Raw genomic sequence first — 25,488 nt, forward strand, 5'->3', positions numbered from 1 at the left:
TTTTGCTCTTAAAAAAGGTCTTGTGGATTCGCATCTTCGTGTCTTCGTTGCAGCGCATTCAAGGTTTTCATTTTCAATGGAGTCAAGCAAAAATATTTCACCTTCTCTGTTCTTCCCACAAAGGCTCTATCATTTTGGTGTCTGCGTTTCCAACCTTCCCCCATCTTAAAACATGATTACACCCCACTCTTTTGGGGAGGGGAGGCACGGTGGGGGGGTGGGTACACTGCCCTTCCCCAATGGACCCTCTCCCCAGGCCACTCTCTTTAAAGAGGCCGTCGCCCAAAAACAAGGTCTCGTTGTGCCACGCAGGGAGGCGATCGCAGTGCTGTCTGTAGGGAATCCTGTGAGCTCGAGAGAGGAAGAGCGGGGAGTTTAAGGTTTTGGGGGTGGGTGGAGAAGAAGGTTCTAAGGGAGGCGTGTGTGAGAGCAAGAGAGAGAGAGAGAGTAGGGGGTGGGAGGAGTCTGGGAACTGCTATTTGTAGATCCTTGTGATGGATCACTGCTGTGTGTATAAGAGGGAAGGAGCGAGGGATTTTTTTGTTCCTTTACTGTTTCACGTGCTTCTTTCTTCAGGCAGACAGCAGTGCGCCAGAGAGGAGAGCAGCCAGACAGCAGCACGTTACACGCAACCAGTAAAGCAACTCCAGCAACAAGAAGAAAAGGGGAGTTTGTGCAGAAAGTGAATTGTGAAGAAGCGGGAGCACCTTTTTCCCCTCACGTTCTGGACACAGGAGAACACTAGCTTCAACGCTTGGAGATCATGCCTGGATACTCTGGAGGCAGACTGGCAAAGGCGTGCATCCAGATCCTGCTGCTGTGCAAGGCTGCCTTCAGCAGTCATGCCACTGCATGCCCGGCACTCTGCACATGCAGCGGTACCACGGTGGACTGCCACGGGCTGGGAATCAAGACCGTGCCGAGGAATATACCAAGAAACACAGAGAGACTGTGAGTAGACACTTTTTGTCCATCTCCATGAGTGTGGGTGGGTGTTGGGGGGCGGTTGCCTGCATCGCTATCAATTGAATGAGAACAATAGCTCAATGAGGTTCTGCCGTCTCGGACAGGTACAGTAAGACACGCACTGCAGATGAGCGAGTGGCCCACACGTGTCCGAGTAGGGACTCAGTACGCTTTCGGAGGCGCTAAACTTTGCCCTCAGAATGTGAACTCTTTCAGCTGCTAAAAAACTGAGTCTCCCCCCATTATCACTCTTACAGAATAAACACATTATCATGCCAATGTCACATGGCCATGTTTTTTCGAGCTGAAATGCCTTTCCGAGAATCAAAGCACTTTTTTGGGATCACAGTATTTTGAGTTTGTGAAGGTGTAAAGACAGCAGACCTACACGACTCATATACTTGGGGTCTGCTTTAAATACACTGTAAAAACATCAAAGTTTAGCTGTTCATCATGTAGCGTTTGGAACAAGAGAAATATAGCACTTCCTTTAAGCAAGTCAACACATGACATACTCATATGCACTGCTTCTCTCTGAATCGAATCAACATTTCAACATTTGTTTCGACATATACTGTATGTAAACATACTGATTGAAGTTTCCAGTAATATGTGGCCAGGCCAGTCATCAATTATATGTCAGGACTACACACACAGAGTGTTTCCGGAGTCCACACAGTCTACAGGCATTTTTTGCAAATCCAACTTTTACCAGACATATTTGCAGAATGTCTTTAGACAATGCGTTGAATGACTGTAAAGAACCAGCCTCCCCACAGGGTTTTCGCATAACCTGGGTGCAGAAATGGGCAAGCAACATTTCTTGTGTACTCAAGTGCTGGGTTTGTACTAACATCAGTCTCTGTGAGTTTCAATTTCACCCTTAATCGTTTTCTATCTATTCTACATCCGTGTCCTGCTTCTTCCCACATGAATGCTGAAGCAGAGATGAAGTCCTGTCTGTTTCATCTCTGCTTATATATACATTTAGGAAACTGCAGTGCTTGAGATCAAACAGGGCTGATGTGTCAAGTGTGAGCTATCTAATAGAGAATTCTCTTTGATTCGGAGCGTCGCTGTGGGTACTGAGACACTCGTGCTGTCAACTCTGGCACTCGTGTGCTCAAATATTCTCCATGCCAGCCAGAAATCCTTCAACTGATTGCTTATTGATTGACTGTCTTGAAAGTGTAGCTCAGCGAGCGAGAAACACTATAGGCCTTACTGTTAAATCTCTGTAATAAGTCTCATAACCAGTGTAAGATTCGATTGTAGAGCTTTTATCGTGGAAGAGTTTTCCATCGCAGCACAGCGCAGAAATATTTGTTTAAAATGGGTGTGTTCCTTTGGCCAGTCTAGCTTTACACATACTGCACTATATAGGTAATGGGAAAAGTCAAGCAGACAGTGACAATTTTATGGCTCAGAAAAAAAAAACTATTGCCAAATAAATGCATTGGTTCTGTGAGTAGCATGGTCATCGCCGCAGTCCAGACACATGCACACCAGGTTTAGTTAGAGGCTCTCATCGCCCGTAGGTTTTGGTGTCTTTGTCTGTCACCTCTTTTCCACCAATGCTGTTTGACCGTGGTTATCAGATTTACAGTTAAAGCTTAACTTTAGAAGTGAGAATATGCTAAAACAACAAAAAAAAGTAGGATGCTGCAATAAAAAACACACAACCAAGGTGATAAATTATTTATGCATTGTTATTACACAGCTCTCTGAAATACTTGAGATCTGAGGTTTTGAGGTAGAGGCTTCAACACTTTCTGCAACACCATTTATTGAGATAAGGGGAACAAAGATCATATAGACAGTGTCAAATGTAAATAAACAGAACAGCGTTCTCTTTTAACAACCTTGAAGAAGAGTAGACCAAGAAAAAACATAATGGATAAACCATTAGGAAAATATGGTTGCATTATGGATCCAGACCAGGTCAACGTCAGAGACTCAACGCCATAATATCTCAGTCTTCCAGTTGAATTCATTAGCTAAATAATGACTCCTTGCTCTTACCTCATCCCTGTGTATTTTCTAGCAGAAACGGCCAGCTTGCTGTCTAAACTCTATCACAGTGAAGTTTTTAGTGCTCTGAATAAGATTTAATGAGCATGCTAATTGTTTTACTCATGACACCTCAGGCACAGGGGACTTTGAAGTTTTATGTGCTTGATGATTTCATCAAAATGTCTAATGCTTAATGGGCCATATTTACTGGATAGTTTTCTTGTTTAAATCCACAAACATGACTGCCGGTTACCATCTGCCATGTGCTCATGAATTTTGTTTTAATACTTGACACATGGTTGTGAAAGGTTTGGAAGACCCACATCCACAAAGTTTGTGACTTATGCTTAGTATGGAAAATAGGAAATATTAGGACATATTTAATTTACTTGAACTCCCAATCCTTGCCCATGCCTATCGCACACGTGCACAGAAGCCTGCTGAGGGTAGCCGCCTGTTATCCGTCATTATCCATCGTTTTGAAATCAAGAGGATATCTGCCAAATGGTGGGCCAGGCAAATGACAAAACTGTTTTCAATCTCCCGGAATCTCTCTTAGATTGCCAAGAAGTGGGCTGCATACTATGAGATGAAATGTCTATGCCAGATGTAAGGTATGGTGTGAGAGGTCACGGCAATGGCTTTAGGGCCAGATTTACTAGACAGGGCAAAATAGCACCAGAACGCAATTTCAAAAACGTGCCGACAGGATGGGAAATACTGCAGGTGATTTGCAGTCTCAAAAACATATGTGTCAAGGACCTTTCAGCAGTAGTTTAACTGCGTGTCTCTAAATACTGACAGAAGTCTGTTTACGTCAAAAGAGGTGTTTGTGACTGTCACAAGCTGTTAGTAAATTCGGCCCGAAATCTCTTAATTATGGTGCAGAGTTCTTTATGTGCAAAGCACATTTCTTATTGATGTGATTAACCATGATTAAACATGTTTAGCCTTACTTTCAAACATCTGTTTATCTCTGAAATTGTATCTTCTGCGTTTGTTTGTGGAGATGTAAGAATCATATTATCTCACACGCACATTGAAGTTTTTCTTTAGAGTAGCATCCACTCAAGCTGTGGGGGTGTTAGCTTAGTTCAAGCACGTGGGGTGGAGTAAGGCTGTCAGGGTGGGGTGAGTTAAAGTGTGTTAATAAGTTTATCTTTCTCTATTTTAACTCAAGAACAAAAAACAGGATAGCTGCTTTTTATTTTATTTTTGTTTGCATTTCTTTTTTTAATTGTTTGGTTTTGACATATATGCCTGCCTTTCATCCGCTTTTTAAGCAGTAAAGCGAATGATTCACTCTCAGACCCATCTTTGAAATGCCTCTCGGGCATGCAGAGCAGCTTCTATCTCTTTGAATGGGGAAACATCAAATTCTCCAAAATATAAACCAAACTAAATCTGACAACAACTGTCTCATAATTTGCATCAAATCATAAATTAGCACTTTTCAGGCTGACCAGCTAATGCTCATACGCATTCCTAAACACACTGACTGTTTCCATAGCAACTGGATCATCTAATGGTAGCTGAAGTGACTTATTCATCAGTGATTGGCTCATTAACTTAGAAGGCGGGTGTCCATTCTGCTGCTCAAACTATTAAAAAATATATTCTGCTATGTTTCAAAGACTAAAATTAAATTAAAAGACATTTTTTCTTTGTATAATTCTTTTTTTCGGTATTTTCCCTCTCTCTTTCTCCCTGTTTATGTATATATATACAAATCAGATAGAGGTAAACACTGTGGCATTCACTCTTTTTGCCACTCAGTGGGAATGACTCGCTTGACTTCACGTGCCATGACATCACCTGCATACCCTCTATACAAGTATGCAGTTTATCATATTTTTACACCAACCACATTCATTACAGTCATGGCAACTAAATTTCATTGTTATCAGTGATGAGTCAGACTGCGACAGCCGCTTGACCCCCCCCACACCGAAAACATTTCACAGAGGGACACCAGAGTTTAGCTGGGTATTAAACTAAAATTAAACAGAGCAACTTATGAAAGTTTGTGTCAAAAAAATGTTAGCCGTGGGCGGCCGCTGAAGGAAGATAATTCAGACGTTCAAGAGCCATTAATCTCATTTAGCAATGAGCTGAACAGCTCTACTAGTGCTACTAGTCTTTCTCCATCACCAGCAGCACCTACTTACAAATGCGGCAATGTGCAATAATGAATATGAATAAATCATAATTTACTATAGCCAGGTTTACCAAGTCTGATGCATTTGGCAAGGTTGTGTATTAATATATCTTGTACACAGATTCAGGCCCTGCTTCACTTCACATTGAGACACTGTTCACTTATTTTGCTGTAACGTGACAGCTGAAAAGTGTGTTGTACAACTTCACAACTGATCAACAACAGTCAAAACCAACATCTATCTGACCTTCAACTGTTAAGTAGACTTTGTTCACTGCCTGTCTAACAACATCAGATTAAAAAAATGTTTCTCTTTTCAATAGTTCTGCCGTGTTTCATTAAGTTTATTAAATTGGCTCGTGCGATTATGGTTAAACTGCTTCCAGAAAATGTCACATGATTTCAGGATTAGGGAACACAGTGAGCATCCATACTGCCTGATTTTTGCGTTGCATTGTGGGAATTTTTTGGGACCAAATGTTTCAGTGCACTGGAAGGATTTAGCAAACCAGACAGCCCTTAAAATGGCCGACTTACTGATCAGTGCCCTGACTAATGAACAAGAGAGCTGATGGGAGGGTTATTTATTTAGCTATCAAATTTAATGTCGATTTGTATATTTTTGGAGCTTTTGTTTTTCACCTTTCCTTCAGTTTCATAAAATGATTTTTTCGGAGGTTGGAGCTGCTTGCTGGGAGAGAAAGCATACTATTAAATAGTGTTGAAACAACAGGTCATTTATCACCGTCGTATGGCAGTTCTACTTGATTCTTGTTTCAGTTGTTGTATTCTCTGCTTTTATTTTATTTTTTCTTCATTTTTTATATTGCATGTCTACATACAGAGCATCCCTTGTGTGAGGAGCAGTGTCGGTATAATAATTTACTGTAATTTAATTACTTGATACTGAAAAAGTTAAGTAAGGGACAACTCAAAATGTTTCTGTAATTTAATAACAGTGACTTCTGATGTTATTGAAATAAATACTGTGTAATATATACAATTGTGGAAATGACATCAACATTCTAAGTCTAACTTTAAAGCAATGCTTTAATGTATAATACTCACATTTGTAATAATTTGGTCAGTTCATAACAATACTTTATGTAGTTTTATATTATTCATTTTAATGAATTAAAATAGTTGTTTCATGTCTATCCATGAATTACTTCTAATCACAATGAATCAAGGTTGATGTAGGATAAAGAAAGTATTGGGAATAAGAAATTAAATAATTTTTGGAGAGAGTCATTTGTACAGTAATCTTATTACACTATTGAATTTGTTACTGGTAACTAGTAATTCATTACTTTTTCAGAGTAATTTGCCCAACACTGGTGAGGACGTACACATTTTTGTCTTCTTTGCATTCTATAGGAACAGAAAGAATTTGATAAAATGCTCTAGGCATTTAGTTGTATTACCTTAGCTCACTTTGTCACTCATTGTAAGAGGGGCTTGAACAGCGTCAGTGTCCTGCAGTCAACAATATACGGAAATTTGTAGAATGGTTATCTGAACTAGGGAGGCACCGATATGAACATTTTTACCGATAACGATAACCCATTATTATTTAAAACCGATGACCGATATATTGACCGATAAATATTTAGGTCACAGTTCAGTATAGGGGGCAATTCTCGCTGTTAACAAAGTATTAAGTACCAATAAACTCTCAATTTGTTGCTTATTAATAGTTAGTAAGGTCTTTGTTAGGTTTAGGTATTGGGTAGGATTAGGGAAGTAGAATATGGTCATCCAGAATATGTGGTTTATAAGTACTAATAAACAACCAATATGCTAATAATAGGCATGCTAATAACAACTAGTTAATAGTGAGAATTGACCCCTACACTAAAGTGTTACCAAAATGTTTATACAGCAAACAAATACAGTGGACAGACTACATTTATTTTAAAGCATAAACTGCAAATAACAAAATCCTTTGACGTTTAACTGACAAATAAGTAAGAGGAAATCTTTTTTTGCAATTGCTGTGGGACCACTTGCATAGAATGTTGTTGCCATACGGTATCCACTTACGTCCCAGTGTGTAATAATACAAGTAAAATAACTATTTTTATGTAGCGCCTTTAAAGCAGCTTCTCAAGGCACTTTACATAAAATCTGAAAAACAAATACATCGAAAAAAGACAATATAAAATATTAAACAATAAAACAATTAAAGAAAAGCTGACCCAAAAAAATAAGTTTTAAGGTAAGATTGAAAAATACTTAAAGTCTGAGCATCTCTGATATGGGAAGGAAGAGCACAGGATGAGAAGGCCCTGTCATCAACAGTTCGAAGACATGTCTGTGGAACAGTCAAGAACCCAGCCTGAGATGAACACAAAGTACACCCAGGAGTATAAGGAGTCAAAAGAGCCAAGAGATACTGGAGGGCTAGACCATGAAGTGCCTTTAATGTGAGCATAAGGATTTTAAAATCAACACGGAAATTGACCGGAAGCCAATGAAAGGACTGCAGTGCTGGCGTGATGTGTTTAATGCGTGATTAATAGAAATCTGAGTATCATCAGAGTAAAAGTGGAAGTTAAGCCTAAGTGACCTTAAAAGCAGACCAAGAGTAAATAAATAATTCCTAAAATGTAGGGGCCCAGGATAGAACCTTGTGGAACCCCAGTGAAGACAGAGCCAATATCAGACCTGAAACCATTCATAACAACAATTTGATGGCGATCGGACAGATAAGATTTAATCCATGATAAAACAGTCCCAGAACTCCCCAAAACAGTTTTAAATTGATAAAGTAAGATAATGGATATTTTAAGGCAAAATTGTACTTACTGGGTCTTAAAGTCTGACTATTTAGCATAGGGACCAACTCTCACTATTAATTAATTAGTTGTTTATTACATGTCTATTATTAGCATATTGGCTGTTTATAAGAACTTCTAAAGCACATATTCTGCATGACCATATTCTGAATCCCTAATCCTACCCAATACCTAAACCTAACAACTATCATATTAACTATTAATAAGCTAAACATTTTTTCGAGTTTTTTGACGCAAATTCTGTAGTTAATAGTTTGTTAATAGTGAGTATTTAAAATAAAGTGTGAAATGGATTTTAGGATTAAAGACAGATGGGAGCAGGGAAGCTTTTAATGCAACAATCATGAATTGAATCCTGTAACCATTCTGGAATCCTTTTTATGAAAAATCTCCAAATTCTTAATAAGAATCTTAAATGTATGTCTTACTGCTCACTCTTTGAAAAGATAAACTAAACATTCTTGTTATGGTTATGTTCTTGGCAAAAACAAAGCGTTCTGTTTTTTATTTCCATCTGCCTGTACATCTGTGTATACATCTGTCTACAATTTCTCTGTTCTGCTGTGGTCCCCTGAGTGGTCATTAGAACCAGTAGAAAGTTCATGACTTAGGACGAAGTACACAAGAGATTTGTGTGTTTCTGTTAATGATTGGTCAAGAGATTTTACAACAAAAAAGAAACATGTGTTTAGTCTACTGTAATGAGAAGATATTTGCAATGGACGCACACAGTGTTATTGAGCTTCAGAATAGTCCTTTAACAAATCCATTTACACGATCTCGTTCACAAATCCATTAACTTTACATTCACAAATGACTATTTACACATTCAGACCCTCGTATGAATTGACAAGAAACATTTTTCAGATCCGCAGCTAGATTTACATTCAGGAAATATAAATCATGAGTGCAAACACACAATTCGTAGATGGGTTATTCTCACAAAATCTTTGTTTCAAGATGTCAAACATGATTTTCTTAAAAACCCTTGCATCAACAAATTTCTTTTGAATATATTAAAAAACAAAGGGTTACGTGATTAAAAGCATTCATTTAAAAACTTTCACTGACAGTTTAAGACAATAAAAAAAGATCTTATAAATCTCATTACCGTAACCAATAAAAAACTGTAAATCCCATAGCTTGTTTTGCTAATAAAAGATAAGCCATGAATGATGCCTAGCAAGATTTCAGTCATGTACACAGCGTGACAAGAGAATATTACATTTTTAACCAGAGAAATAGAAATGAGAAAAATGTTTTACTTGGTAAACACTTTATATATAATACTGTTTCATACTTAATAGGTAGTTATGCAGGAACTAATGCAGAACAAATGGTTAGTGCTGCATTACCACTGTAGTTATTATTGATAACTAATAAGGAAGAAAGATCAGTTGGTAACAGCATCCCAATGTTTCAAGTAAGTAACAATTAGTTACATATTACTTATTTAATAGTTGCTAATAACAACTAAATGCTGTGTGTCTCCTGCAGAACTACACAATAACTAAGACTCATTTAAAATAACTATCCATAAACACATGTTGTCATGGTTCCGCCATCTTGTCTTGTCTATTCTTGGTCTTGGGGCGGAGCCATGACATAGTCTAAGGTTCTTTGTGGAGAGAGAGGTTGGGCCTTAGGGATCATCTCACCCTCTCTCCGAGTCTCGTCTGTGTTTCCTGCCCTTTTCATCTCGTAAGCTTTCCCATCAGTGTTTCATCCCCTATCATCTGGTCCTTGTCAATTATCCTGTGTTTGTTCCCCTTTAAAACATCCTCATGTTCATTGTCCTGTGCTCGTTCATTGTACGCTGTACCTTGTTTGTTTCATGCCTGACCGTGTATTTCAACTTTGCCTTGTTACCTTACCCTCGTGTCCCGGATTCCTTGTTCCTGTTACCTCGTGTCTTGTACGTGTAGTTTAGTGTTGTACAAAGTGTTTGTTTTCTTTGTCTAGTGAGTCCGTGTCGTTGTTATCATTATTATTTATCCTGTATTGTTTTCCCCCTCCTGGGTTTTGTTTTGCCTTTCGTGGAGTCCTTGCTTAATAAATTCTTTGTTAACCCCTTCATCCCTGTGTCTGCCTGCAACTCAACTCAACTCAACTCAACTTTATTTATATAGCGCTTTTTACAATTTTCATTGTTACAAAGCAGCTGTACATGAGACACATTTAATACAAGTATGAATTCTAAAGCAGCCCCCCCGGCCAGGCAGATAGTGCAAAACAATATGCAAACGGTGGTGAGGAACCCAAAACTCCCATCGAGAAAAAAAACCTCAGGGGAACCCAGGCCCAACCAGGGGATTCCAGTTCCCCTTTGGCAAAAGCTGCTGCCTCTGCACAAGCTCAACAGTGCTTGCACAACAAGGCTTAGTAAAAATATAAAAATTAAGGATTAAAGATTATCATTAATAATCTAATAGCATTTGAAATGTTGTAGGAAAAACAAAGTTGTCGTGTCCTTTATCCAGCTCTATCCTCTTAGCACTTGTCAGGTCACCGCTTCCCATTCTCAGCTCTGCCATCAGGTCTGGGCATGAACTGCATCCTGCGGTAACCTTGGAACAAAGAGACAAGACTGGCTGAGAGTAGAGTACTGTTCTGCACTCTTTGATGCAACAAGTACATCATTTGTTGTTGAATGTGTTCCTGGTTCCGGTTGATCTAAATAATGCAGCCTAAATCCTCTGAGGATTAATATTATGGAGGTGTAGTGTATGCAAGATTAAAAAGATGAGGCTTTAGTCTAGATTTAAACTGACAGAGTATGTCTGCCTCCCGGACCGTGCAGGGAAGAATATTCCAAAGTTTAGGCGCTAGATAAGAAAAGGATCTTCCACCTGCACTTGATTTTGAAATTCTAGGTATTACCAACTGACAGGACCCCTTAGAGCATAATGTACGTGGAGGTCTGTAATACAATAGAAGTTCATTCAAATACTGCGGCGCTAGACCATGTAGGGCTTTATAGGTAATAAGCAAGATCTTAAAGTTAATGCGATGCTTTATAGGTAACCAGTGCAAGGTTGACAGAACCGGGGTTATATGCTCATACTTTTTTGTACGTGTAAGAACTCGAGCTGCCGCGTTTTGAACCAGTTGCAGTTTTTGTAATAGGCCCGCAGGGCAACCACCTAGAAGTGCATTACAGTAATCTAGTCTTGATGTCATGAATGCATGAATTAATTTCTCTGCATCTGAAAGTGACAGCATATGACGTAATTTAGATATATTCTTAAAATGGAAAAATGCAATTTTACAGGTGTTTGCGACATGGCTTTCAAATGAGAGAGTACTGTCGAATACAACGCCAAGATTCTTAGCTGATGACGAGGATTTTATGGAGCATCCGTCAATCGTTAAGCAGTATTCTTGGTTGTTACGCATAGCAGTTTTCGGTCCAGTAAGTAACACTTCTGTTTTGTCCGAGTTTAGTAGTAAAAAATTGTTACTCATCCACATTTTTAAGTCAACTATGCAATCCTTTATTCGATGAAACTGCTGGGTTTCATGAGGCATCGAGGAAATATAAAGTTGAGTATCATCAGCATAACAGTGAAAGCTAATTCCGTGTCGCTTTATTATATCTCCTAGAGGTAGCATGTATAATGCGAAGAGCAGGGGTCCCAAGACTGAGCCCTGTGGTACACCGTACTGGACTTGTGATTTGCGGGACACCTCATTGTTTATTGCTATAAATTGAAAACGGTCGGATAAATAAGACTTAAACCATTTCAATGCTATTCCGTTAATGCCGATGTAATTTTCGAGTCTATGTAGAAGTATGCTGTGGTCAATGGTGTCAAATGCAGCACTGAGGTCTAGCAGCACCAATAACGAAATACAGCCACGGTCAGACGCTAAAAGCAGATCATTTGTAACTCTGATCAAAGCAGTCTCTGTACTGTGACATGCTCGAAATCCAGACTGGAATTCATCATTAATGTCATTCCTTTGGAGGAAGGAGCATAATTGAGTTGAAACTACTTTTTCCAGAACTTTAGATATAAAAGGTAAATTCGATATAGGCCTGTAATTCCCTAGTTCTTTAGGGTCGAGTTTGGGTTTTTTTAAAAGAGGCCTTATAACAGCCACCTTAAATGCTTTAGGCACATGTCCTAATGTCAGAGATGAGTTAATAATACTAAGAAGAGGATCTATAATTTCTGGGAGCATTTCTTTCAGTAGTTTTGTAGGTATAGGGTCTAGCATGCATGTTGATGATTTAGATGATCTAATGATTTTAGACAGTTCATCGTGATCTACTGTAGAAAATAATTGCAATTGGGTTCTCCCTGTCAAAACCATAACACTCCTAAACAGCCTATTAAAGATACCCGTTTGGTATTAGGATTAATTTTATGAATAGTTTTAATTAATTTGAATAAATTATTTGGGGACTTTTGTAATACATACTGTGATATTTTTATTCATATTGATAAAAAAATCAATCTATTGTGCATTTCAACAAAAACTGTAAAAAAGAATGCCCCTCTTAATCACTGTATTGTCACTGATGTTTCTGTGGTAAAATTGGCAGTTTTTCTTGTCAATCAGTCGGTACAGTATTGTAACCACAAATAACGCACTGTTACTTACACTCTGTCTGTCACAGCAGCAGCGTTTTAAGATTGAATACTGCTAAAATGCTCAACCACATCAATCAATTTACTTTATTGATATATTCAACATGAAATCCTTGCTGTCTTTATAGAATGAATTATTTATACAGACAGATGAAAGCTTCAGAAAAGAGAAGCAAACAAGACACAGTGATTTACAGAAAGTTTACTGAAAGAAATCTTATTGACATAAACTCGTAGCAGCTGTTAATGAGTAGTTAATAGATCATTATTTTAAATTAACCTTAGTTATTATTCAATTCTGCAGGAGACACAAAGAATTCAGTATTTAGAAAATTACTTTTTTTATTAATGGAAAAGTAACTAACCATCCATCCATTTTCTACCGCTTATCCGAACTACCTCGGGTCACGGGGAGCCTGCGCCTATCTCAGGAGTCATCGGGCATCAAGGCAGGATACACCCTGGATGGAGTGCCAACCCATCGCAGGGCACACACACTCACTCATTCACTCACGCACTCACACCCTACGGACAATTTTGAAAAAGTAACTGATTGTTACTTATTTTAAACATCAGTATGCTGTTAGTTCCATGGAAACACTGGAAGAACCCAAGCGCAGGCAGCAGTTTTGAGGTGTTTAACAAAGACAAGATTTATTTAAACACAAACAAAAGACCCACAATGGGGTTAAAACAACAATAATGATAACTTAGGCACAACAGAACAAAGACTTATTGAAACTAGACTAAACTAAAAGAACTTGACAAGAACTATAACACTACAATATGCTAAGACTTAACTTTGTCTTGACCAGATATTCCTTAGGGCATACAGAGACGAAACGTCCTTCATGGAGTAAAGGCAAATAAGCACAAGCACAAGTACAACAAACGAGCACAGGACAATAGACTTGAGGATGTTTTTTAGGGAGACAGACAAAGGATAATTAACAAGGGGCAGGTGTGGGTAATGAAACACTCGGGACAGTTAACGAGGAAACGAGATGGCGGGAACAGAGACAAGGACCAGAGAGAGAGAGTATAGAAGGTTCAAAATCTCTCTCTCCACATAAAACCTAAGGCATTGCCATGAATCTGCCACAAGACCAAGAATAGACATGACATGATGAGCCAGAATCATGACAGTTACCTAATTATTAGTTCATCTTTCTTCCTTATTAGTTATCAATAATGACTACAGTATTAATGCAGAACAAACCATTTGTGTTACCTTTTTCTCTGTTTCAATTAAACATATACTGTTGTAAACTAATCGGGAAGCAAATCGGGATGAGTTACGAATGAGTTATAAGTTCAGCATAAAAAGCAATAAAGTACAAAATAGTTTGTTTCTCTGCAAAATGATGCTTTGTGCAAGGTAGATAATACAATAACACAATTATGGTTATTCTCATTATTTTTTACATCTCATCTCAACCCCCGATACTAAATCAAGGTAGCACGTTTTTCTAAGACAATCTTTTCTTGAAGGGCATCTGTCAACAGTCTTTCAAAATAAAAGTCTCACACAGAAAAACATTTAATATTAAAAAAATTGTTGTTGTTGATGTTTTTTCTTTGACTGTACACTTCCACTTTTGGGTCGAAGACTTTTAACGCACTAGTTGAGGTACACCCCAATCCCTCCCAATTGGGTTTACGGTCCAGAATGAAAGCTTTGAAGGATGTTTGTAGACCAAACGATTTTAGTAACTTGAAGTGGCCTTTTGCATTATGATCCCTAGCGCGGAAGGAGGCACCAACATAAGGCAAAAATCATTAGGGAACGAAGTGTCCAGCAGTTTTACCCTTAGAAAGCCTATGGCACCATGACCCTTTTCACTACTTCAGAGAACTATATATTGCGTTTGGAATGCACCACCTAACACAGTTCCTAGAGTGACACTGTCCTGCGGAGCATAGCTCCAAACGTAGTCAAGCACACCTGATCCAGCTCAAAAAAAGAAAGATGTGAAAGACGCACACACAGGTGAATATGACTGTAGGAATGGATTAAGTCAAGCATCGCATGATTGAAAGACGAAAAGAGGGAGGAGGTTTTGTTTGCTGATCATGACGTAATGGATTTGCTGGTGGCAGAGAGAGCTTCAGAAAATGATGACCACATATGAAGTCTTTACATGAAGTTGAACAGAGTTATTTTCGTGTCTACACCGGACAAGTCACACGGCTTGTTCAAATGGGATTGTCACGCCGTGCCTCATCCAGTATGGACAAAATTAAAAGTTCTAATGGGTTCCAATGTGTTCTGTTGTCTAATTTTGCGCCGTGCCTCATCCGGTGTAAGAGAACAAGTTTGAGAGAATATGAGCGATTGAGATGTTCCAAATGAAATATGTCTATGTTGGATTAGCAGAATTGGTGTCAGACTCATTTCAATGCAGTTAAAAATTCAATACTTGAGGGCTTGTAGTTCAAGTTGTATGGGGGGTTAGGAGGGTTTGAAAAGGTGTTTTTACAAGGTTAAGCAGCAACCAGCTATTATGTCTCTCAGATGCTTGAGGTGAAGATTAACTGACCACTGTTTGATTTCATGAGCTGCACCGTTGCCAAATAGATCAAATTCCAAATGTGTCATTTTTATTGATCGTCTCATGAGTAAGGAGGTGTACATGCAGTTAAAATCAGTTTTATAATCAGTTTTCAATGCCCTTAAGTTTTATTTAATGGCAAATATTCCATGAATGTTTTATCCTTAGCTGGAGAGATACAAAGCAATACATTTACGTGACTCATAATTCAATGTTTTTTTTTCTCCAGGGAACTGAATGGAAACAACCTCACACGCATCAACAGAAACGACTTTTCTGGACTCAAGTACCTCAGGGTTCTGTAAGTTTCATCTTTGAATAGTGGTATTTTAATAAAGAACTCAGGATGGTTTTAGGGCTTTCTCAAAATGGTATTCCTTAGTAGTCACTCTTCCATTTAGAGATGGATGTTTCATATAAAAACATCTACAAAAACATCTCAGGTGTTTCTCTTTAAATTCCGTGGAGAACTTTAATTGGACAAATTGTTGGCATACAGGGCTGCGTCCGAAACGATAAAATGCCGTGGCAATTCCAAGTCAGGAAGGCTCCAATGAACCTCCGAATACAATGTTTGTTTTATTTCCGATCTCCTGAGATACCATCATCTGATAGATGTTTGAAGGCAACACAGATGTATCTTTCTTTGCCCCACAATGCGTGTTTGTGTGTGAGGAAGGTGATTGGTCAAACTCAAAAAAATAAAATGATCGGGGCAAAGCGAGAAATTTGTATTATATTTTTTCAATATGTGATTAGTTATCGTAAACAAATAGACTGCCTATGAAGCCTATCAGAATACGTTTTTAGGAGATGCCTTCATGGACCTATTCTGTCTCTAAAGGCATTGCTTGATTGGGTAGCGAGCCTGACAAAAAGTCAGCTCCCCAAGCATACGGATGCAATTAGTGAGAACATTCGCTTGTCCAGTCGTGACGTGGTGGAAGGATTCTTATGCATTTCTTTCTTAATGTTTAGGGTGAGGGATCCAACTGGATCCTTGCTTAAAAACGCAAGTGTATAATCCTCAAGCACCATCAGTATCCATAAATTGCTCAGATGTTATATTCTGTATTTGAACATCAGTTTCTCATGGCTTCTTTTCATTCTTGAACAGGCAGCTGATGGAAAACCAGATTGTAATGGTAGAGCGTGGAGCATTCGATGACATGAGAGAGCTGGAGAGGCTGTAAGTTCTGTGGGCCAGAGCCACACGTTTTTCTGAATGTTTTTTGCAATATCAAAGTTAATCAAGTTTACCCAAAGATATTTTTGACAGAGAAAAGCTAACAGAACATTATTCTACATTTTTTTGTGTGTTTTGGTCAAGACGCCTTAGGCAACCACTAGTTTGGTTCACTTTCGTTATATTAAAAAGAGCTCCGGCTGCAAGTATATTCTTCAAATATGAATCATTTATGTTTTTCAAAAGAAAGTCATTTGGATCAACACGAAAGTGAAATGAACAATCCCTCCATCTGATTATTTCCATTAGCGGCCTCTACGTTGTTTCACGAATTTGCTGATTAAAATGCTTTTTAGGTATAAATGTTGAAAGAAATCGTTTTTACAGGTTCAGTATGCTGCCTGTCCAATACTCTGCAATAATTTTACAATAATCCACTCATTATAAACACAAATGTTCTAACACAGTTCTTTGGCTTCAGAATACAATGTGTTTGTGTTTTTCTCTTGTTTTCTCAAAGACGTCTGAACAGGAACCAGCTTCAACAGTTTCCCGAACTTCTGTTTCAGAAGAACGCGGCTCTGTCGAGACTGTAAGTCCATGTTTTCTGTCCTCTCCTGCTTGATGTTCACATCATTACTATGACTGAATGCAGTCATGGGAAATGAACCTAGTGTAATACAGTCTGTTGACATTCACACGGCTAAACTGCTGAAAATCTAGCTTGAGCTGGTATCTGATTTTGGAACATGTTCAATGGTACATGCTGGAAGACCGTTTTTACCAAGAAGCAAAGTAGCTAAAACACTTTTATAACATGACCACCCAATGAATATCTAATGACCTTTTGTGACCTGTGACAATGCTAATTCTTTTGGAACAAAGGTTCATGTTTTGTTACTGGAAGTACCCAAATTTACCCTTAAAGGAATGGTTCACCCTAGAATGACATGTTTGCCATCTTTGAGTAATAATAGTCCAAATCCTGGCTGTTCCTTGTTTTGTAATGAAAGTGAATAGAGACCTAGTTGACCCAGTCCCAAAATAGCAAATATCCAACATCAAAGTTAAATTTACGTGTATTTGTATATCGCTTTTCACAGTTTACACCACTGCAAAGACACTTTACACAAGGATTAACTCTAAAACACTCAGATTACACGGAACAAATTCAAACATTTTTAATAAAAAATAGGAAGACTTTCATAGTCTGGAGCTGGCAACATCTGAAGTCCTTGTTAGGGCAGGTGTCATCTTTCAGCATGCGTTAAGTCATCTGACATCTTGGTGGGAGGCAGGATCCGAACTGTAGCTGGCATATCACTAGTTACCTCGGGATGAGAATTTGGATTTAACCATAAATCATTGAGGAAAAAGTTCAGAAGAATTGCATAATATATCGTCCCAGCCCTAATTTAAATCGGGAGAAAGTGTCTGAGCCCTGAACCGTGTCAGGAAGGCTGTTCTACAGTTAAGGTGCTAGGTAGGAAAAACTCTACCTCCTTCGGTGGATTTGCTATCCAGAAGCTGGGGCTTTTTTAAGCCTTTATAAGTGGGAAGCAGTATTTTGTGGTCAATACAAAATCTGACTTGTAACCAGTGTAAAGGTGTTACAAATTGGGGTTATGTGGTCAAACTTGCCTGACCTGGTAAGAACTCAAGCAGATTCATTTTGGACTATTTGTAGCCTATTTATTGAGGGTGAGGGTGCAGAACAACCACATAGCAGAGCATTGCAATAATCAAATCTAGACGTCATAAATGCATGACAGACTTCTCTGCATCAGAGACAGATAATATATTTCAGAGTTTGATGATGTTTCTAAGGTGAAATTAGGTATTATTAGGTAGTATGTTTTTGCGACATATGAGATGTGGTTTTAAAAAGACAGATTGCTGTCTAATGTAACGCCCAAGTCAGATATTACATGTTTTTTTTCAGCCTTTTATCTGCTCATTGTAATTAGGATAGTGAGGGAATAACACACACCTGGTCATGGAACAGCTGAGAAGCCAATTGTCCCATTACTTTTGGTCCCTTAACAAGAATCATATGCAAACTGTTGTAATTCCTACACGGTTCACCTGATTTGGATGTAAATGTAAATGTAAATACCCTCAAATTAAAGCTGACAGTCTGCAGTTAAAGCACATCTTGTTTATTTCATTTGAAATTATGATTGTGATAGAGCCAAAAATGTTAGAATTGTGTCGATGTCCCAATATTTATGGATATGATTGTATATTTCACTGGCATTCGTTCTGATGATTCCCCATTAATACAAACAAAATTTAAAGGCCCAGAGAGGTATGATCTGAACCCTTCTAATGCCTGTCCCTGAATACCAGTAGCATTGTTGCAGTCAATCGATAAGTATGGCAGGAGTCCAATTGCATAAACTTAAAACCTACTCCGTCTTAACAACTATTCTCACTGACTGGCAATTGATTAGGACTATTCACCTAATCACCTTTTTATGGAACTGACGTAAAAAAGTTCTGACCAGTCTTGAAGAAAAAAAATGGATAACTAACTTCCAAGACTATTCTAAGCAAATTATGCAACCGGCCCATGGTCTACAGGCCATGAGTACAGACCAAAAGTAATACACACGTTGGCGCCAATGGCTTTGTGGTTAGTGCGCCGACATGTAGCGCTAGTGCACTTACAGCCTGTCCAGAGTTTGATTACCATCTCGAGCGTCCTTTGCTGGTTCAACTCCCCTGTTTTATATCCAATGTATTAATGTCTGTTTTCCAATTTCCTATCCATTAAAGGCAAAAGCCCCTAAAATATAAAAAAACATTGTAAGAACTGCCTATAACTACTTTGTTCAGTGAAGATACACTTTCCGCTCAGTTATGTTATATGAATTAAAGAAATAATCCAGTTCCCCTTATATAGTCTTGTTCATGAATACTCGTCATGGTGTGTGATCGTATGTTTACAATTTAGAAATATACAGACTGATCATTGTTTGGCCTTCTGAAGGTGGCAAAAGAAAGTTATAAAATGTGTGCTTTACACAGTAAAACGTTAAACCCATTTTAATGAAGTCAAAGAGAAAAAACACTGTGAAATATTCAAAACAAGTGGGCCAGGCGGAGAGTGAGAAAGATGAAAAGAGATAGGGTTCTGCATTCATGTACAACAGGATCTAAATTTCGCTTTATTTATTATTTATAGACAGGATTTGCTTAGTAAAATATTAACCAGTCGCTGTATTGAGATTTCAATGTTTGAGAGAAGATGAAACAACATTCAGAAATCATGGATTGAAAGGTCAGTATTATACTGTTGTTGAGTTCTGTGAAGTTTTTGAGTGGGGTAGACGTGCCAGGTTCATAAAATGAGACACAGGAATCTGGAGACCTTTCACACTAACCCAAAATCATGTCTTGAACCTCATCTGTTCTTGATGTAGTGAAGACTAAAAAGTGATGTTTAGCAAAGCTTTATGGATCATGTTGCTGGCACGACCTGTTCATGCAGATCTGTATTGTACAACATTTGGAAAATTAGACCTTTCCTGTTGTAGCATGCTCTGCAATCCTCGTACAAGCGCTAATTGTAATTGGTACAGTTACTAATGTAATGCTCTCCCGGTCTGTCTTCTAGCTTGTACAACCAAACCTCTGAAAATGGTCCAGAATGCAGCAATAAGAGTGGTTTTCAATGAGCCAAAAAGAGCACACGTTACACCGCTCTTCATCAGGTTACATTGGCTTCCAACAGTCGTTCGCTTTTAGCTTACAAGACTACAACTGGTTCCGTACACTTCATAATTCAGACGTATGTAGGGAATGCGATCAATCTTGAAGGCATCCTCAATTGCGAGGATCATGATCTTGTCTGTCGTCTAAAACACAGCTGCACAGACCCATTGGCGTATGACATGGAAGTACCGCGGGAGCAGAGAGCTCTGTATGCTTTCCGATCACTCTCGCCGTGCTGCGAGGTGGTCTGTGAAGTCTCCCGTAAAATTTAACAGCTTATTCACTTTCATGCACCTTTTTTCGAGCCGCTCCAAGAACAGCAAAATCTTTAAGAATTGGCTAAAGACACATCTCTTTGGAAACACCTCACACAATAATACAAACTATTTCTATGCCTTATATTGCTTCTAGAAAAAGATTTGTATAGTGTCTATAAGTATTGTCTATGTAGCTTTATAGGACCCCAAATCTAGTGCACAGAATGTGTCTGTGAAGTTTCAGCTCAAAATACACCACAGATCTTGTAATATACTGTGACCTACATGTTCAATTCTTGCCTGTGAGGAAAAACAGGCTGTTTCGGTGTGTGTCTCTTTAAATGCAAATGAGCTTCTGGTCTCCGCCCCCTTTCCAGCAGAAAGCGCTGAGCCGGTGCTTCCAACAACAAAACTGAAGAGAATGGTCATTAAGTGAAAAGGGGAAACACTGTCTTTACTTTAAAAATCTATGCTGCGGTAAAAACGGGCTGATGATGAGGAGTTGGAATGGAGGAGGGATGCTGCGAAAACGTAGAGAGAAAGAGGGTAAGGCGTCTTGTCTGTTTGTATAGGTTTTCTCCTGAGCTAAAAAGGATGATTGGTGAGATTGGCTATAGGAAACCAGCTGGGTAATGTCAGGGTTGGCGGAAGGAAAACCCAGATGCAGGCAGACACGTGGATGATCGGGTTAACAGTAGTTTATTACCACACGAAAACATAAAACAAAGACCCACGATGGGGTTTAAACAAGAAAACAAGATAACAGTAAACAGACAGGACACAGACTAACTAGGACTAGATAAACTAACACTTGACATGAACTAAGAAAAACAAACACTAGACTAACTTGACTTTGACAAGAACAATTCCAAGAGGACCGTCACAAAGGTAACCAGATACAGAATACACATTCAGATACATTCCATGAGCACAGGACAATAGACATGAGGATGTTTTATAGGGAGACAGACAAAGGATAATTAACAAGGGGCAGGTGTTTGTAATTAAACACTCAGTGAGAGTTAAAGAGGAAACAAGTTGGCAGGAATAGAGACGCGGACCGGAGAGAGAGTATAGAAGAGCACTAGGTTAACTATCGCTCTCTCTCCACGAAACCTAAGGCTATGCCATGGCTGAGCCCCAAGAATATACATGACAAGATGGCGGAACCATGACAGGTTAGTTATCTGATTTGTGAGAATAGTCACAGCAAGCCAGCCGGGTAAGTAATATACATGTGCTCCTCCCGAACTTTGTTAATAAAACATCATTAAAAACTAAAACATGCTCTCTATGAGTGAATGCACAAATGCGCTATGTCTTAACAACGTGTACATTGTTCTCATATGTGACAATACAAGGGACAAACACGTCATATGTTTAAAACTGAAAACATGACCCATATGAATCAAGCATTTGACTAACATTCATTTGTGAAGCATCCCCGTTTAAAGTGACTTCACCTGATGTCTTCTGCACATTCCGTTGAGAAATAAAACTAATCCACAGCGTCTTCAGAGGCTCAGATGTCAGGAGTAAATGAAGACTTATGTTCAGTCTTGCATCCAACAACAAAACACCTCGTTTGTTTACAAAACATTCTTGTATCTCACTGTAAGTAGTCCAACGTGAAAACAATGGCAGTCAGTGTATAAATGGATGAGGGCGATCATAGGGATGGCTCAATCAATGTGACATCAAGTTCATCAAGACAATGCCAACAGCTCCTTCAATAGGACAGTCAAGGGTCATTGGGGATTAAAAAAAAAGAATGGGTGGATCTGTACACACACGCCTGACACACAGAAATGTTCAAACAACATTTAAAAGTGCATTTTCTGGATAACCTAGCTGAGATCAGTTATAAAGTGCTAATGCAATGCTTCCCTTTTGTTGCGCGGATTGCTTCCATTGTTATGCCTCATTTGTAAGTCACTTAAGATAAAAGCGTCAGCTAAATAACTCAAGTGAACCCAAAAGAAACTTCCTGCTTGCTGCAATAACTGCAATTACCTCGATCTTGACCCGCAAGGTTTGTCTTTTATGCCATGAATGCACTGCACTCTTGACCAATAAATGCTATTGCTCAAAATTAAGATTCTCCCATAAATTTTTAATAACCGGGCACCTTGTTTTTGCTTTATTTGTAACATTAAGGATCTGTCGCTGGAGAATTTGCTTCTCACAGGCCTCATGAGTGTTTGTTTAGAGAATATGTGCACAGGTTAGAAGACATGCTATTCAAAACCAGTTCCCATGGACGGGCACAAGTCTCGACATATAGACCTGGAAAGAATGCACACTGGCTCACGCTCAGAATCCTCTACAATGAAAACAATTTGAAACATCCAGAGCACTTTCATTTTGATCTCCTTGACTGAGATTTGAAGAAATAAAACTGTAGATTGTCCTGAAAGAAGTTGTGGCTCTGTAAAATCTTTCCCATCTAAATGAACAGATGTCCACATCTCTGTTTTACATCTTTTAGGGCTTATTTACAGCTGATGAGAATTGTAAGACATTTTACCATTCCGGTTAAAATTCTCTTTCCAAGACTATTTTACACGAATAGTCTTGAAGTTTAGGATAATTTGCCTAGGAATTTAGAACATAGTCCAATCAAGAATGAAAAGAAAATCGAAATAATCTATGTTTGATTTTCTTCTTTTGCATCTTTTCTTCGCGTGGAGCTTCCAAGAATGGTCTCTTGTCATTTTATCAACCAGCTTCTCAAAAGACAATTATTTATTCAAGAAGATCCATATAATCTGAGCTCTTGACGACTGCTATGTCATCCATCCCTGTTGAAAAAACCACACGCGCTGGTTAGGTAGGTTTTGAAACATGGTACCTGGTTTGTGCTGGTTTAAGTTGGTCCTGAGCCCTAAACCAGCTCAGGACCAGCTTAAACCAGCACATGAGCAGCTTAAACCTCCACAACCCTGCTACCAAGCTTCAAAAACCTTTCAACAGGGATAACAAAGCCAATGCAAAACTATTTTCAACATCTAAGCACGCTCATTCAGATTGAACGGGTCTTGAAAAGCATTTTAGTCAAGGTTTTGTATTCTTATTTGAACTGGGTCGAGCTGTTTACTGAGGAGCTGTTCACTAAGTTTTCTTTCAGTAGAAGAGATTTGCCCTTTACTTGTACTATGTACTTCCCCAGCCTACCATTGTTTCCGTCACTAAGCGATGGTGGGGCATAGCAATGTCACCAGGGAGATGGGGACCTGCGTGTTTGATTTTGGGTCAGGCATGATAAAGAATAGCACAATGGGGTCTGGTATGTCCTGAAACTCCTCTGCCATTTAGACTGTTCTTAAACATCTGGCATCCTCTCCTCCTACTATGAAAACTTAGAAAAGCACAGACAAACCCAGAGTATGCATGCTGAAGAGTGCTTGGACCACCATGTTCAAACAAACATATGCCGTGTGTAGTGACAGTCTTGTATGAGTATCCATTGGCTTGTGAAGTCTGACCCAGCAAAACTGAACCCTGAATAAGAGGAAGAAGAGACAGATTGAATAGTTCACATTTAAAATAAAATTCTGTCATTATTTACATTTTTAACCTGTGTGACTTTCTTCTGCTAAACACTTTAATTTTAGTAACCAAGATTCAATGGTCTCCCTTAACTACTATTGTGTGTACATAAAACCAATACAAGTCAATGAAGACCAACAGTTTTCTGTTACCACATTTTTCAAAATATCTTCTTTTGTGTTCTGCAGAAGTAAGACAGTCATACTGGTTTAAAATGAGAGTAAATGATAGCAGAATTTTTATTTTGAAGGTGAACTATTCCTTTAAAGGACCAGTCAGTAAAATCTAGCGGTGAGGCTCACTCCACCCTTGTTATGTACAATATCTCACAGAAGTGAGTTCACCCCTCACATTTTATTAATATTTATTATATCTTTTCATGTTACAACACTGAAGAAATGACACTTCGCAACAATGTAAAGTAGTTAGTGTACAGCTTGTAAAACAGTGTACATTTGCTGTCCTCTCAAAATAACTCAACACACAGCCATTAATGTCTAAACCACTGGCAACAATAGTGCGTACACACCTAAGTGAAAATGTCCACATTGGGTCCGAAGTGTCAATATTTTGTGTGGCCACCATTATTTTCCACCACTGCCTTAACCCTCTTGGTCATGGATTTCACCAGAGCTTCACAGGTTACCACTGGAGTCCTCTTCTAGTCCTCCATGAGGACATCACTGAGCTGGTGGATGTTAGAGACCTTGTGCTTCTCCACCTTCAGTTTAAGGATGCTCCACAGATGCTCAATAGGGTTTAGGTCTTTGCCTTTACCCTCAGCTTCTTTAGCAAGGCAGTAGTTGTCATTGAAGGTGTGTTTGGGGTGGAATACTGCCCTGTGGCCCAGTCTCTGAAGTGAGGGGATCATGCTCTGCTTCAGTATGTCGAAGTGTGATTTCTTCAGTGTTGTCACATGAAAAGATATAATAAAATATTTAAAAATGATCTTCTGTGTAACTTATGTTATATTGCATTTTTGCCAATAGACCCTCCAAAAAAGTACGGAGTACAAACAAACATCATTTAACCAATCTTTGAGAAAATAATTCAAAAATTAATTTAATTCCTAGCAATTGTTTCAGTTCAGAATGAATAGAATAGTTTATTATGCATGTATGACAAAAAAAACATTCAAGATGTTCATCAGTTAATGTGACGAGACATCGCACCGTAATTCAACTCTTTTAGTAATAACAATAAAATGAGTGATTGAGTATAGAATGAAATTGTTATCTGATTGTTCTGCTTTACAGTTATAGTTTGTCATGTTTTGACAATTTACTGTCTATCTATTTCCCCAAGCCTTTGAAAGATCTCTGACCTTTGCCTTGATGTAATGATAGATCTACATTTCGAAGAGTGCAGACTGATCCCCAAACTTATGTCTGCTCTTCTAATAATCATAATCTTTTTTTGTTTAAGTCACATTGAACAAACATTCCCAGGAATGTTCCACCTTGTACAATGCTTACGAATTCCAGAGAGATCAGGCTGAACTTTTATTTGATGTTATGACAGCTTTACACAGAGTGTGTAAGTGAAAAGAAATCAGATTCTAAATCCAGCAGAGAGAAAAAGAGGACAGAAACAGCACTGATGTGCTTGATGTTCAATCGTTCAACTGTACTGAGACCAAGCCGTTAATAAATAAAGTGCATTCAGAAATGAGAGCAGCTCTCTGTAGGATCACTCTG

At 38.6% G+C, this 25,488-nt stretch overlaps 1 protein-coding gene across 1 annotated transcript in view; it reads left to right on the plus strand.

Moving 5' to 3' along the window:
• Nucleotides 1–533: 533 nt before the first annotated feature.
• slit1a (slit homolog 1a (Drosophila)) overlaps nt 534–25,488 on the plus strand; it is a 62,962-nt gene continuing 38,007 nt past the window's right edge. Inside the window, exons 1-4 of the mRNA XM_056761274.1 lie at nt 534–951; nt 15,312–15,383; nt 16,200–16,271; nt 16,789–16,860. Coding sequence (XP_056617252.1) covers nt 764–951; nt 15,312–15,383; nt 16,200–16,271; nt 16,789–16,860 — 404 coding nt within the window. The 5' untranslated portion in view covers nt 534–763. The remainder of the gene's footprint in view (nt 952–15,311; nt 15,384–16,199; nt 16,272–16,788; nt 16,861–25,488) is intronic.

The sequence above is a fragment of the Triplophysa dalaica genome, chromosome 11 (genome assembly GCF_015846415.1).
Source record: "Triplophysa dalaica isolate WHDGS20190420 chromosome 11, ASM1584641v1, whole genome shotgun sequence".
In the NCBI taxonomy this organism is placed as follows: domain Eukaryota; kingdom Metazoa; phylum Chordata; class Actinopteri; order Cypriniformes; family Nemacheilidae; genus Triplophysa; species Triplophysa dalaica.